The 16,178-nt window shown below is 37.7% G+C and overlaps 2 protein-coding genes across 2 annotated transcripts in view; both read left to right on the forward strand.

The window, feature by feature from the left end:
- LOC129721072 (sodium-dependent transporter bedraggled) overlaps positions 1 to 16,178 on the forward strand; it is a 276,779-nt gene that overhangs the window by 196,629 nt on the left and 63,972 nt on the right. The window lies entirely within an intron of this gene.
- On the forward strand, positions 12,554 to 14,414 carry LOC129721074 (probable cytochrome P450 9f2). Its single transcript, XM_055673205.1, has 2 exons — positions 12,554 to 12,837; positions 12,900 to 14,414. Exons 1-2 carry the CDS (start codon positions 12,626 to 12,628, stop codon positions 14,314 to 14,316), a joined length of 1,629 nt encoding a protein of 542 aa, XP_055529180.1. The 5' UTR covers positions 12,554 to 12,625; the 3' UTR covers positions 14,317 to 14,414.

The raw sequence follows: 16,178 nt of genomic DNA on the forward strand, positions 1-16,178 counted from the left end.
AATTCAACAAGAGAGAGTCAATAATGTTTTTGTTGATAACAAATATTTGAAACTCGTCACTAATATTAAATCATTTGAGTGTTTTAGTCACTCACATATAGACAGAGAGAAATACTAAAGTATATAATGCGAATATTTAACAAGCAGAATGACTTTTCGCGATCGATGATCGTCATCCCCAGCGTAGCAAGACCATGATTACAAGCACTCGTAATAACACGCTAAATCGATGAAAGAGTGTGATTTTCTTTCCGTCGGCATAGAACTCAATTATTTTTGGTTTGGGTGTTTTTACTACAGACGGTTTACACATCAGGAATTGTGCTATATTATTTCGATCAATAGACTCTAACTATTCAAATATCCAAACCTGGCAACATCATGAATCAAACCACTCATCCGTGCCCGATAGATCTTCGATGCTTTCTCTTCAGTTGCATAATTAAACTCCAGGTCTTTGTCACCTTTTGTCATCTTTTCAACCCACTCGTCCATGTCGGGTAAATCGTCAGCAGCCGTACAAATTATGGGCACCACGAGCAATCCCATAATCAACCCGAAACGACCGTACTTTTTCCATTGTGCTTCGTAAGCCTCTCTGGGAAATTGGCGCTTCGCATCACCACCCAGTCGCTCGAGATGATCGCACAATGAGTTGTAATAAATGTCCAGTAACTGATCATAGTGCTGGGCACGGAGCTTCGTATCAGTGCAGATAAAAATAAAGTACGACAGGTCCAAAATCGGAGACACGTAGCGACACAACTGCCAGTCGATGAGCCGGATGTCGACTGGTACTGAGTTCTAAAAAATGGACCTCTATTAAAATATGACCAAACTACGGGAAAAATGTACTTACTTCGTCATCGTAAGTGAACATCATATTGTTGATCCAGCAATCTCCGTGACCGAGAACGGCATACGGATCAGCATCGTCAAAACTAACACAATCTTTGTACTGTTTAGTTACTTCTCCCTCCAGTTTTGTCATTAGTTTTTTCACTTCAGCATCTTTCTCATCGTCCAGGGTCCCAATCGCCCGTTGGTACAGATCCGAGAATATTTTGTCGATGGTTTTTTCAGGATCCGTTTCAATCATCAACTTCATTGGATCAGTTAACCTTTTGAAAGCGAAAAACTGCTCCGGTTGTTGCTCTCTCATAGCGAAGGATACAGCGTGCAATTTCCCCAGTTGTTCTAGCAGCATTCGAGTGTGCTTGTAATCCACTGGTACATATTTGTTCCACATGCGGAAGTGTTTCTCACGCAAATCTTCCATTATAACCACAGCTTCCAACTTTTCCACATTGCTATGGGCGTAATAACACTTCGGAGCACCCATGAACCCTTCACCACCTTCCTCTACGTTCACACCTTTATCCGACTGAAACTTTTCCAACGACGGAATCACCACATTATACACTTCCGCCTCTCGGTTAAACATTCCAATCGATTGCTGGCGACGTGCCAAATTTTCCGACAAATCTTTCACCATAAGAACTAGCTCCTTGCGGTCCTCCTGGCTGATGATCACTTTGGACATAGTGCCCACGAATCCATCGCCCTTCTTGGAACCCGCTTCAAACTCGATCCGGTATTTACCTTCGGTAAAACCCTGCTCGGTGGCGATTTTTCGTAGTCCGATCTGCACGTACTCGGGTTGTGCGTCCATCGTTGCTCGTGACTCCTAAGCGATATGGCACACTTAGCACCTCAGTTTGTAATTTTATCAATCTCACTCTAGCGCAAAATTACCGTTCGGTGAGATTAGATATGTGATTCTAGGATGACGATTCATTGACAAACTGTCGTCTGTTGGACACGCTTTGTCTCAATTGATTGCAATGGCTGTTTACTGAGCAATTACGATGATAGTAGTGAAGTGTGTCTGCTTGGTTGAGCTGTAAAGAGATTGATTTTCAAGGTTTTCGAACTTCGTTATGTAAACTGAAAATACTGAGCTTACTGTTAGAAAGTGCAAAGAGAAGACACGTGCTGTTCGCCGCGTCACCGCTCCGTCAGAGCAACTCGCTTTGTCCAAATTAGAGAGAACTGTAGAACTAAACGATACTAAGGTTAGAAATGTTTGCGTTGATATTAAATATTTGAAATTCGCCACAAATATTAAGTCATTTGAGTGTTTCATTTGATGATAGGTTGCTGTCACTCGTACATAGACAGAGAGAAATAGCAAAGTTTAAACTGTGAGCATGCGGCTATCAGAATAACAGTATTTAGTTTTTTTAGTTCGCGCGTAAATAGGTGAGGTGCACAGTAGAGGTTTAATTATACTGAACCCTACTGCATCTCCCTTCAATGGTTTACAAATGACTAACAGAAAAGAAACGAAAACTGATAAATTTGAAATAACAGTGATATAAAAATATCATATCAAAGGAACACTATTAGACAAATTGACGCAAAATATAAAAATCAATATGAATTGAATATGAGAAAACATATGCGTTATAAATGCGATAGATATTGATATTGACTAAAAAAAAACGTGAAAAGAGTAGGAAATGAAAACAAAAAATTATTGAAAAACAGTAAACCTAGCACAAAAGTAAGTTAGCTGTTTAATTTACATTAATTTTATTATTTCAAACCCGGTGTAAAAAAATGTAGTGGTCAATATCTTTCAAAAAGGTATACAGCAAAAGAGGACACACCATTATAGATCTAAATACTGGTCGCAGTGGTAATATGTCCCCGACAGGGAAAAAAGAACTCGGTCTTCAATAACAAATATTTGATTAATATAATTTTGGTTTAGACGTCGCTAAGCATAGTATTATTAACATTATTCAACAGCTGAATAAAGTTTAAGACGCATTTGCGCCAACTCGACTAAAGGCTGGCAGCATCTTCTCTGATAAAGTTGCATATAGCGTTCTAAATGAGGTTTTAAGTACCAAAGTGGAGGCGATATATAAGCCAAAATGGTTCACGCAGTTGAAGACATAGTTCTACTATCGTCAGGTTTTACCTATTATCGTCAGGGGGGGAAATGATGTCTAAGATCGTTAATTTCTTGTATAATGGTTCTTCATAATGCAGAGCACCTTCCTGCAAAAAATTACTTCTCTATGACTTCATTAACCCCCCGGACGATAAATGGACAAACCTGACGTAAAAAGAGTCGATACCCTATAACTTTTTATTTCATTGTTCACAATTCTACAACAACTCTGCTACTTAACGTTTGCGGTAAAAATGGACTTTCTTCGGATAGTGACAAATAATAGACTAAGACAGATAATTAAGTTTAATAAATTTTCCATGGAAGGTAATTATGTAGCTTACTTGCGAAAAAAATTCTACTTCCTTGCGAGCGGCATTCCGGTAGTTTCGTCATAACGAACGTGACGAGTTTTTGAGTTCGTTTTTCTTTTTATTTATCAATTCCTGCTCAGTTTTCGCGACAAAATTGTTGGAATAGATCTTACGCTTCAGGTTTGCCCAGAAATCCTCCAGTTTACGCAACTTGGTGACGTTGGGCGGGTGAGAGGTCTTGTCGTCCATCGCCATCGCCGAGCCATGATTTGCCAGGAAAATCGACTGGCGCTTCGTCATTGCCTGCAACTCCGAGACCAGTGGACGGAACTGCCACTTACTGACATGTACGTTCATGTTCGCCACTGTTTTCACTGTTTGGCCGATTGCACTGGCCTCCCGGCCAAGCGATGTAGCCACTTTTCCCTCGGTTTTCCTCTTTAGCATCCTTTGCAGCTTCTTGCCGCTCAGGATCGTCGGCCGTCCGGAACCGGGCTTTCTTTCGATGCTCTGATTGTTGTTTAATGGTGCCAAGACGTTGTAGATGCCGACCGAGCGTTTCCGGTGTCAACGAACTGCCGCACGATGTCCGTTGTCGACGCGACGGGCACCGTTCTTCGAACGCGCACACTTCTGAACGGAGTAGCTTCACTATTTTCGCCATCAAGGTTAGAGTTCGACTGACAGAGCTGTCAAATTTTTCGATTCATGGTCACTATGATTGATGTAAATCTCCCAGATGGTCTCGAAATACGATGCTGGCCTAACAAGCCAGTTGTCGTAGGTTCGAGTCTTGGCTCGAGAGAGACTGTTAGTGTCAGTAGGATCGTAGCGCTAGCTCCGCAATTGTCCTGTACACTCAACATTCGGCTGCGAAGTCTGTGTATAAATAACAGAAGGTCAAGTTCCGAATCGGAATGTAGCACCAAGGCTTTTCTTTTTTATGATTGATACTGCATGGGTTGTTTCGTCGGTGCGTGTGAAGGTAAGCTAATGAAAAATCAGCAATTTTTAGCCTTCTTTTTACCGCAAACGTTATTATAATTTTCTAATTTCTAATTGCCATAATTTAAGCAAAATACAATTTCGTTTCATTCGTTTTATGATTCTACTACGATGTACTGCGAACAAATTTTGCATTATATACAACTTAAAGTTTCCAAAAAAAAACAAAAAATTTAGTTTCTTTTTCAATGAGAAGTACGCGTACTATTTGCTTAGTACAGTCCTTGGTAGGTATTAATTATTGGTTGGATGCAGCGTTCTCTGGCAATATATTTTACGAAGCTCGATCCCCCAGCGTTCCGATCACTGCTCCTATCCTCTTTTCTCAGTGTCGTTTTACGATGATGCCTGTCAACAAGTTTCTTCCATTTATTACTGTTAAAAGCTTGAATCGTATAAACCTGTAAATCGTAAGAATGTCGCATATTGTCTATAATGTTGCCCCAATTCTATTTATAAACACTGATGTCAATATGTAACTCAATATTGCCTCATATACGAAGAAATAATAACATGCGATCTGAATTGACCTTCTTTTCAACTGTTAAACGATTCATGCAACTGCAATCAACAAGCTTTGAAATATCTATCAAGGATTGTCCGTCTTTTGCGTTCATTTTTAATACCTAATTCTTTGAATCTTTCAGGAGCTAGATTTGAAAAACTGGAGTCGCTGAACGGATAATATTGCGATCAAATTTGACATAAAAATGAAATCATTCTTCATCACTTGACTGTCACGAATAAGTAAGTTGTATAAAATTCATTTTACAATCCTCTTACAACTGTTCTAGGATTTTTCAAGAAATATTAATGTCATCGTAGACCACACAAATTAGAAATCCTGCAATTTTGCACTGTAATTGAGCTTAGCACTGTAGATAACTGTACTGCGATAAAACCTTTTTACCTTTGTTATACTAAACAAAGGTTATAAAATCGGTCTAAAAACGCAAAATAGATCCATGATCCGGAGAACCGAATCGTATATACCATTCGACTCAGTTCAACGAACTGAGCAATGTCTGTTCGTGTGTATGTAAGTGTGTATGTGTATGTGTGTGTGTATGTATGTTGTCTGTATGTATGTGCCGCAAAATACTAACGCACCTTTCTTACAGAACGCAATATCCGATTTTAATGATCCTATACGCAAATGAAAGCTACTGTGCTCCCCCAGAATGCTACCGAGTGGATTTTTGATTAGTGGCTTAGAGTTTAAAATTTTGATCAAAGTGTATTTTTTATATAAGACATTAAACTTTTAAGGCAAAATTAATGGCACGGAGAGCCATGTGTTATATACCAATTTACTCAGATCGACGAATTGAACAATTTATGTATGTTTGTGTATGTGTGCCTGTAAGTATGTATGTGTGAATATGTTGTTTATAAGTGTAGTATATCAAAATCGACCCAAAAAAGAAAAATAACAAAAAAAATCTCTTTACAGAAGGCTTATTCCGATTTTGATGTTCGCATGCTCAAATGAAAGCCCCAGAGATCTTTGAAAATCATACTGCCATCTTTTTTTGGTTGCTTGAACTGTAGAGTTTTGACCAAAGTATATTTTAGTATATTTTACTTTCTGGATAATTTTTCTCTCTCACTGCTCTTTCGTCTTCTCTATCTCTCTTTTTTCGTATCGCTATTTATTTCTCAAAGAAAATCAACAATCATGGACAACTTTTCATAATCTTTACACTCTTCGTAGTGCGTCTTAACTGGTGTAAATAAATTACCCTTAAGCTTTTTCTTGGAAATTTGAACCAGATTTCAGAAGAAACTGCAATGCTTACTTAGCTCCTTATCTTCCAAAGCTTCCGTGCTTACTTCTTATAAAATATATACTAAATTGTACGTTGAACCTAGATTTGCGAAGAATAAGAATCTTCTACAGCTTTCGGGAGCCAAACATTGTAGCAAAATCTAATCTCACATTGTTCAAATGTAACACAATTAGCGATGCAGATATTTTGAAAAGCTTTACCAAAGATGTATAGACCTATTTACGTACGAATATGTTAGTGCCACCCGCTTGCAATGCTACATTTTGAACAGCTGGAAAACTTTTCAGTTGAACACTTATTCTATGATTTTAAGGGGTTATATACCTTTTTAGTTTTCAAAAAACCGAAAAAATATTTATTGTATTATTATGTATTATATTCTTAAGATGTTGTATTTATCTTGAGAACATTTTCACAAATTTTCATAAAGATCTGAGCAATAGGAAGAAAGTTAGAGCGATTTGCAGCGCGCCTCGCCACGGCCGCATAAGCTAAACTTGAAACTTTACACGCGATTATCTCGGAATAGTGATTTCCGAAAAATGACTTTGCCGTGATCCTGATTGCGGGAAAACTACTGAACCGATTTCCTTCATCTTTTTTTTTAAATTTTCGTTATTAAATTCGCCGGTCCTTGAACGATCGCTTTTCGAAACATACAGTTACATTTTGCCGCAAAAAAAATTTTAATGCAATTTTTAGCGCTTAAAACGTGCATTTTTTGGGAAAAATGTTCCCATTTGCACTGAAAACAAAATACTCATAAAAGCGATCGTTCAAGGACCCGGCACACTTCTAAACTAATGAAATAATATGAGTTTTTTTATTTCGGTTGACCCGCTGCTTCTCTATCAGGATCACTGCAAGCCTCTGCAAAAAAATAGCGTTTCGGGGAAACGGCCATTACTCCAGTAATAATTGGTATATCTCATAATCAAACGTATTTTGTTGTTGTTGATAAACTGTACTTTCAGAAAAATACCCCTTTGATGCAATGAAAATGGTGCTATGCACTTAAAAATAGATTCAAACTTCCCTCATTTTTCTCGACCAAAAAGGTATATAACCCCTTAATTCAGTTCTGAATATATTTTTCACTCGTGACCAGGAATCTACAGTTCATGGTGAACGTAATTGGCAAAATAAGGAAAAAAATTGAGGAATTGTGAACATCGAGATGCGATGATTTACAGTTTGAATGAAACTGAAGCATATTTACATGGCTCTACACGTTTACTAGTGTGCGCAGGTGAAAAGTTACTTAGCTCTATGATATGATACACTATGCTCATGTAAGATATAAATATTGCTTTCTAATTAAGACTAAGTACAATCAGAATATCCATGTTATTCCGCTTATCGTTATCGCAGCAAGTTTTATAAAGTCTTCAATGCGAATTTTATCATGCAGCCTAGACCTTCGAAAAGAATAATGTTTTCGACTACACTCTGAAAATCCGAAATTCACAAATGTCGTAAAAAACCTTCATTTTCAGATAATGCATTTGAGATAGAATTAAATTGACAACTTTCATGAATAGTTTTTTTCCTGTATAATTCTGAACTATAATTTTTCGAGAACAGGTTTGTAGAAATTTGCTTCAATTCGTAAAAATATATAAGATGCTAATTCATAATTCTAGGTCCTTCGATTTATAAAAACAAAGCGAAAGTGTTATTCAAACCTGGATTATGGGGATTTAATTAAGAGAACTGCATTAAACAATATACATAGTTGCTGTTCTAGTATGAAATGAACATCATTGTTATCTTTTACTGTTTCCTCACGTTCGATTATTTCAAGAAAAATTTGAGTTGCTTCTAACTAGCATTTAAAAATTGGTTTGTGATTGAAAAAGTAACACTCATATACTCCAGTGACAACATCCATAATATTTGCGAAACCCACGTCAAGCTTTAATTCAATGATCGTATTTGGTTCACCCTCTGTAAACTATATATCTTTTAAATTCGTTTCATTCATTATTGGAATTGGACTTACGTTGGTATAAGATTTGTGGTTTACTGGTCTAATAAGTATAAAGTAACAAGTAGTTAGTATGACAAATTAGGTGGATTAATTCAGTTTTTTTTTCTGTGCATTCATACGAGGAACAATATGCAGTCATATATCACGGACTGTACGAGCAATATATGATAAAAATAACTTGAACTGGTTATAACATGAACTTTATACGATTTCAATTGAAACTGAATGTTTTTGCGATTTGATGTTGCTATTTCTAGTTATCTGGGGACTAACATTTCAAAAGGTCTGATGTTTTTCAACCTCTTTCTTTAGAGGGGAGTTCCGTAGCCGCAAGGATACAGAGTCCGCTTTGGTAAGCGGGTGGTCGTGGGTTCGAATCTTAGAAGAATCAGGTCCTTTAATCTGAATTCTACAGTGCCTTTGTTGACTCTCCTTCTCAAAAATAAGTTCCTATTATAATGAAACTGATGTGAATATCGTATGACAGTTTTTTTTTTCCAGGGAATTGTAATTAGGCGATATTCTTAGGATGGACAAAGGCTCGGTATAGTAGAACAGTAAGCTTGAAACGGAAAGGTAAAACTTACACACAAGCACGGATATAAATATGAAAGTTCAGACCCCTGGTCAGTTCCCTGAAAGGCATTCCTTGACAATTTTTCGTACGTTCAAAAACGTGACCAATGCCTGACATAAAAAAGTTTTTGTTGGAAAAGCTTTTAACCTTTGTTATACTAAACAAAGGTTATAAAATCGGTCGAAAAACGCAAAATACATCCGAGGCCCAGAGAGCCAAGTGGTATATACTATTCGACTCAGTTCAACAAACTGAGCATTGTCTGTTCGTGAGTATGTGTGTGCGTGTGTGTGTATGTATGTTGTCTGTATGTATGTGACGCAAAATACTAACGCACCTTTCTTACAGAAGGCAATATCCGATTTTAATGATCTTATATGCAAATGAAAGCTACTGTGCTCCCCCAGAATCCTACCGAATGGTGCTATTTAACTTTAAACAATATTTAACTTTGAACGCAAAATTAATCTGTAGAGAGCCAAATGATGTATACCAATCGACTCAGCTCGACTTAACATTGCCTTAACATTGCCATTGTGTAACTACACGTATGTATGTGTAAATATGTTTATTTGCGTAAAAAAAACAAGGAAAAATAACACATTTCTTTCAGAACGCATTATCCGATTTTGGTGTTTACAAATGCAAATGGAAGCTTCAGAGCTCTTTTAAAAATCATACTGAGCGAGTCTTTTATTGGTTGCTTTAATTTTAGAACAGGTATTTACCAAAACATTTACAGACATGAGATAGTTTACGTTTTCTTTCTATGTATCTTCCTTCCTCTCTCTTCCTTTCGCTCTCTATTTTTTTCAACTACTATTTATTTTTCGTACTAAATTTCTATTTTTAACAACGGCTTTTTCCCGTTAACACGCAAATTCATTAAGCAAGTTCATTAAACCGAATTTAGGCGTACGGAGCACCTTCCGTTGTTGTGTCGCACTTGCAAGCACGACGCAGACTGACTTTGGTCTCGATCACACAGGTCTATAAGAGTTGTCAGCATCAGCTGACTCTTCTGTGTGTGATGAGACGTTCCTTTTAGTCTATAAATAACGCTTGCACAGCAGTGTGTGTAGTTAGGGATAAGCAATAGAATAAGTCGGCAGTGGAATGTGATACGATATAGATTGTGGAACAGTACCACCGTCCCCCGTTGTTTAATTGGTCAAAACACCATGCCGGAGACAGGGAGATTGCGGGTTCAAGTCCTGTCGGGATGCGGTATATTTTTCCAAATCTGTATCATATTTCCAGTTCGCTTATTTTTCGCTCTCTCTACTTCACATAGTGTCTGCCTAATGAACTTGCTATTTATTTCTCGAAAGAAACTGAGAGTAAAAGACATCTGTGCATAATTTTTATACACTGTGTAGTGCTTTCTCTTAAGCATTTCTGTAAAAGAGCGCATTGATCGTTCCTTGAGGGAACGCTCATTTTTTCCTTGCGTCGTTTGTACGCAGCACATGTCGAAGACCCCCGTAATGAAGGCACTTTCCAGTGTGGCGCACAGGCAGACGAACCCTGTCCAGAAGGGTGTAGTTCGGCAATGCAGATCCGGCTATGGTTACCCGGAAGAAATCCGAAGAAAAAAATTTCTTCTTCCCTTCATCGATGGATACTGAATGCAATTACTTGCAATCCAATATCTCTACATTTTGCATCAGAAGGTTTTTACAACAGCAGGCCCCATAACGTAAAATGTCTACGACGGTGAGATTTCATTCCGTAACTACACCGTCGATCTCTACATCCTTGACAGGGATGCACACACAGTATTCTCGTATCGAGCAATCGCGTACCCACAACAACTCGCAGATTGTTCGGTCTCATCTTCGTGATTTCGGTTACGGCCGAAATTTGTTCTGCCAGGTTTTTGCCAAATTGAACAATATTCAATGGCTTATTTTTGGGCCGAAAGAAAACAATGAACGGACCTTTCGCGGCATCTGGGTCTTTAATTTATATGTCCGGAACTTCGGACTTGAACTATGACCAAGGAAAGTTAGCGGGGAGCTGAGGTGTAAAGTTTCAATTTTCTCCTCTTGTGTTTCAACATCAACGTGTACTTCTTCCTGCATATTGTCCTTTATGGCAAGAGCAATCATCAATCGTTGTCCAACGACATTTTTAAACTCAAGATGGCGACTTCCGCTCTCAGGAAATCCGATCCGAAAACCGTTTGTGTACCCTGTCATATGGATATTTTCGGAATCGGGATTGAAATTCAAGCTGGCGATTTTCGTTTTTTAGAAAGCTCGATAAATGTTCAAATACTCTCTAATATTCGATATGTTGAAATATTCGGATTATACCCAGAAACTAAAAAACCGATGTCCGAAGCCATTTTTTATGTCCAAGATAGAGACTTCTGGTCTCTCAGATGCTGTGAAAAGCTGAAGAAAATATTCAAATACACTCTTATATCATTATTTCAAGAACTAGGTTGGCACCTTAGAACCAAAAAATCGATTCGATCAATTTCCGCCAATTTTGGCATCTGTTTTTTACTTTGAAAAAGAATTAGAGTCGGCAAATGATTGAATCAGACAAAGTTACCAGCAAGCCAAAATTTATATAAGATTCATTATTCCTAAGTCGCTTGAATATAGATAATGTTACTTAAAGTGCAACATATAATTTGTTCGACGTTTCGCTTGAGATTTGAATCTTGTAAAACGCAATATTATATGTGAAGCAATTCCATGTGCCATATTAAGTCATATTAAATCGTAAAATACAACAGTGTTTTATAAAATGCAACCTAAAGTTTTAAATCAAGTTATTCGAGGTAGCCTGTGAAGTCATAAAAAACGTAGAATATGATTTTTTCTCTCGAATGCAATTCACGCGTAAATACTCCAGTTGTGTACACATATTCGTATTTCATCCATCCTATGTGATCATTTTTTTTACCAAATAAGGGTTCTCTTAACAAAGATCCATGCAAATAATATAACCCAAATCTTAAACTAAAAAAGCACAGAAAGTTAAACCAATGATCATTGTATCATTTGAATAGTTTGGCTTAAAATATCTAGTTAGATATTGCTGCGAGAAACGAGTCTGCAATGAGAAAAAAAAATAGAATTCTTTCGAGCCTACATCACTGCATAACCGATTTTGTAACCGAATTTGTGAATAATTACTCTCTATTCCATAAAAAAATTGTTTACATAGTATGAGTCAGACACGTCGGCCAGACAAAGGAGAGTTCGATAAGGCTTCGTAGTTATCAGGTGCAACTATTTGTAACGCGTTTCATTTTCGGTAATACCTGGGGGATGGATTATTCTGTAGCAACAATCGAGATTGTGTTTATTTTTTGTAGATGTATTACCAATGTATCACAACGATGAACCGATTGAGAAATATGTGTTTACAGTCTGAGATAAGATATGATACGTTTTACCGTCTCTCTGAGTCAATTAAAACCAGTTATTATAACCATTTATGGCTAAAAGTCGTTTTAATGAAAGAAAGGTCAGGGATGTGGTCTTATCTTAGTAAAAATCAGTAAGTCATTTGACAACTTACTGGGTTATCGTTGGATGATCGACTGTGTGATGCATTTAGATTGGAGTAAATTTATAAAAATTAAAGCTGTTCATTTTTACCTTTTTTTAGTCAGAAATAAAACAACTTTTCGAAGAGAGCAATTTAAAATCTGAAGTCGTAGGGGATGTTGAATATTTCGCAATTTCGTGTGTAAAGTGCAACAGAATGCTTATAATGTGTTCGTGTCTCTTCGATAGATCAGGTAAATAATTTCGCAATCGCATACCGGTCAAGTAAAAATCAAGATAAATCAACAACCAACGTAAAGGTTGAGTACACGCATGGAGAAGATAACCAACACCAGTATCTTATCTACAACACAAACCACAAGTCATGTTAGTATAAATGAATTTTTACCACACGAAAAAGCAACTAGTTCGTAACCATCCATTCGCCATTCATGTTCAATCGCGGTTGGGTTGCAAGATGGAAATTAACTTGCTTTATCTAGGGGCGGTGATTACAATCCTCGTCCTGATATATCGTCGTCTAACCAGACATAATGACTACTTCCACGATAAGCCGATTCCCTCGGCAGCCGCCACACCATTGCTTGGCAGTACCGGGGCTTTGATGCTGAAGAAAATCTCCTTCAATGGTTTCATCAAACAGATTTACGACAAATATGCAGGATCTAAGTAAGTACTTGATTAGTATTATTTTCGCACTTGTTCCACTAATCTCCTTAACATCATTACAGGATTTTTGGTTTGATGGACGCAACGACGCGAATCTTTGTCATTCGTGATCCAGAACTAATCAAGCGGATTGGGGTAAAAGATTTTGATTTCTTTGTCGATCGTCGGCCGGCTTTCGGCGATACTACAAGTGAAAACCCGAATGTATTGTTTAGTAAAACGTTGGTCGGTATGAGGGAACAAAAATGGCGGGATATGAGAGCTATTCTGAGTCCCGCTTTCACGGGGAGCAAAATGCGAACGATGTTCGAGCTGGTTGCGGAGTACAGCGAACGAATGATAAAGGTTTTGAAGGACGACGCTAGTGAAAGTGGTTATGTGGAGTGGGAAATGAAAGATTTATGTTCCAGAGCGGCGAACGATATCATTGCAACGTGCGCGTTTGGATTGCAAGTGGATTCACTGAAGAATCGCGAGAATGAATTCTATGTTATGGGGAAAAAAATGATGAATTTTAATCGAATTGCGGTTTTACTACGTTTTTGGGGATTTATGTTGTTTCCTGGTATTATGGCGAAGTTTGGAGTTGACATTATCGATAGGGAACATATTCAATATTTCTCGGAGATTATTAAGGAAGCCGTACGGACACGAGATGCTCATGGAATAATTCGACCGGATATGATCCAACTGCTGATGCAAGCGAAAAAAGGTTTACTGAAGCATCAACAAGAAGCTAGTGATACCAGCGAGGGATTTGCAACGGTGACAGAATCCGAGGTTGGAATGGTTGCATCCAGTAAAAAAATGACTGAGTCGGAGTTTATTGCACAATGTTTGATTTTCTTTCTGGCTGGATTCGATACAATTTCCACTGCAATGGTGTTTTTGTGCTATGAGGTAGCATTGAATCCGGACGTACAGCAGAAATTGTTCGAGGAAATTTCCGCAACCGAAAAAGCGCTTGAAGGGAAGAGATTGACGTACGATACGCTCCAGTCGATGACCTACATGGACATGGTTGTGTCAGAATCGCTGCGAATGTGGCCAGTGGCTGCGGTCGATCGCCTTTGCGCTAAGGATTATCATCTAAATGACGGCGAAGGACTAAAATTCACGATCGATAAAGGAACGTGCATTTGGTTTCCGGTTTACGGTATCCATCAGGATCCTAAGTACTATCCAAACCCGCAGAAATTCGATCCGGAACGGTTCAGTGAAGCGAACAGATCGAACATAAACCTTTCCGCGTACTTACCGTTTGGACTAGGGCCGAGGAATTGCATCGGTTCCCGGTTTGCACTGATGGAAATGAAGGCGATCATTTACCAGTTGCTGTTGCACTTCAGTTTCGAGCGGACGGAACAAACGCAGGTACCGATCCAATTTCAGAAAGGATTCGGACCACTGAGCGCTGAGAAGGGAGTGCATTTGCGATTAAAATTAAGAAATAAAATAAATTATCTGTTACAGCACTAGAGGGATCCCAAAAAAATTATAGAAAGAAAAACAAAAATTGCTTTGTTTTTATTTGATTGGTACAATAGTACAGCTTGTGGCTATAGGGAAATGGCAGAATATTACTCAAGGATATAATTCTATTTTATTTCCGAATAGTCCTACCTGCTGTTCCGTGTACAATCCTACATGTTACACCATGTCCATCGATTTGGTATTAACAGATCAAGATCATGGTCACTATCCGCCCATTTGGATATGGCAGCACCGCCCAAAAAGTTTTTCATCACCTGGAATAGGCCGATATATCGGCTTCAGCAAACTTGCTTAGAAGGTGAAGGGTTTCTGGATAGTGGACAGTTTAGTGCAGAATTCCACTTAGCGTTGCACACCCGGACGAACACATACGATTCGCATAGATTCTCTAGGATTCCTCACATTGGATTCCTGAGCGTCCTTGAAAAGGATTCCTGAGCGTCCTTGAAAAGGATTCCTGAAAAAGAATCCTCAGGAATGCCCTGTATATGGCTCTAGGATTCTTGAAATAAGAATCGTGAGTGGGAATCCTCCGGATCGTGTTTGCGATTCCTTTCACGATTCCGTCACCGAGGATGGATTCTCTGCGTGTTAGTAAGGGCAGTGGCAGGTCTCTGAACAAAAGTCGGAAAAAACTAGAAGTCTTTTTTAAGGGATTGGAAATTACATATTATTACAATTTTGGGGTGATGTCAGAAAATTTTGAAAACAGCAACTTACGCACCTAAAGTGCCGTTAGGCCTTTTTTATGATCAGATTTTTTTGCTCCAATCATGCTTAAAATGTTAAGAGGGAAACCGCTTTTATATTCATCTCAACACCTATGTTCATTTCATTGTTCTTATTTGTCCAATTGACTGTAAAATTTTATATATTTTGTTTTCAATGTAAAAGTAGTTTTATTTTACCTCTCGATTCAATCGAGTAGTTGAAAGTTAAGAGCGATGAGCGAAATAAAAGCTACGTGAAGAATATAGGTGCTAAGATGAATATTGGTGTGGTTCCCTTACTTGTTCTTCATCGGAAAACCTTAGAATCGTATTTTTTGTTTGGTTCTTAGGGTACTCCTTTATGAATAAGGGTGATGCAAAAATCGTGATAATTCAATTTATTTTATTTTGAAAAATTCTTAGCTTTTAAGCCATTTGACCAATTCAAGATCTTTCTTCGATAAGTTAGAGAACTTTTAGGGAAAATTATGAGATCGTGCGGTAGTTTATTTTAACGTCATTGGAAATATAAAGGACGATATATTTTTTTCACATCAATTCAATTTATCCTTTCTTCATACATCTCGTAGTACTGAAAGTTTATATAAAAATGCTTGAGACTGCTGGAAAAAACTTCATGTATACTTCCCAGTCAATCATTTTGTTTAAATATACGAAACTAAATATTTTACTAAAACTAAACTAAATAACTGACCACCATACATCTCCATAGTTTTATCTTCAAATTACCTCCCTATGCAAAACGGGACCCCAAAATCTGAAAAGTACAATAAATTTCCCATTGATTATAGGCTATCCGATCGTTCCGAACTGTTTCACCAGATTGTACGGTAGAAAAGAAATTAGAAATACATGTTTTATTGGCTTCCCTACAATATGTTTTATCTCCATTGAGAAATTGGTCGTATTTTTGGCAAGTCATGAAAATCAACCAAAAAGTACTTTACGAACCAATTTCTTTTTTTTTTTTTGTCATATGACTTACATTTTAAGTTTTAGAAAAGCGGGCAATGTATGCAGCTTGCGAGGATGCGAAAATGAACGGGAATAGAAGGTGTGACTTTTAGGCTTAGAAAAAATTTTCCCTCGTCCCGTCTGGACGAGGGAAAATTTTTT

This window comes from Wyeomyia smithii, chromosome 2, assembly GCF_029784165.1.
Source record: "Wyeomyia smithii strain HCP4-BCI-WySm-NY-G18 chromosome 2, ASM2978416v1, whole genome shotgun sequence".
Classification (NCBI taxonomy): domain Eukaryota; kingdom Metazoa; phylum Arthropoda; class Insecta; order Diptera; family Culicidae; genus Wyeomyia; species Wyeomyia smithii.

What these genes read in the sequence shown, in the direction of transcription:
- LOC129721074 (XM_055673205.1), top strand. Translation starts at nt 12,626, where the DNA reads ATGGAAATTAACTTGCTTTATCTAGGGGCGGTGATTACAATCCTCGTC. An exon ending in GACAAATATGCAGGATCTAA is followed by an intron (nt 12,838 to 12,899) that starts GTAAGTACTTGA and finishes ACATCATTACAG; the next exon opens with GATTTTTGGTTTGATGGACG.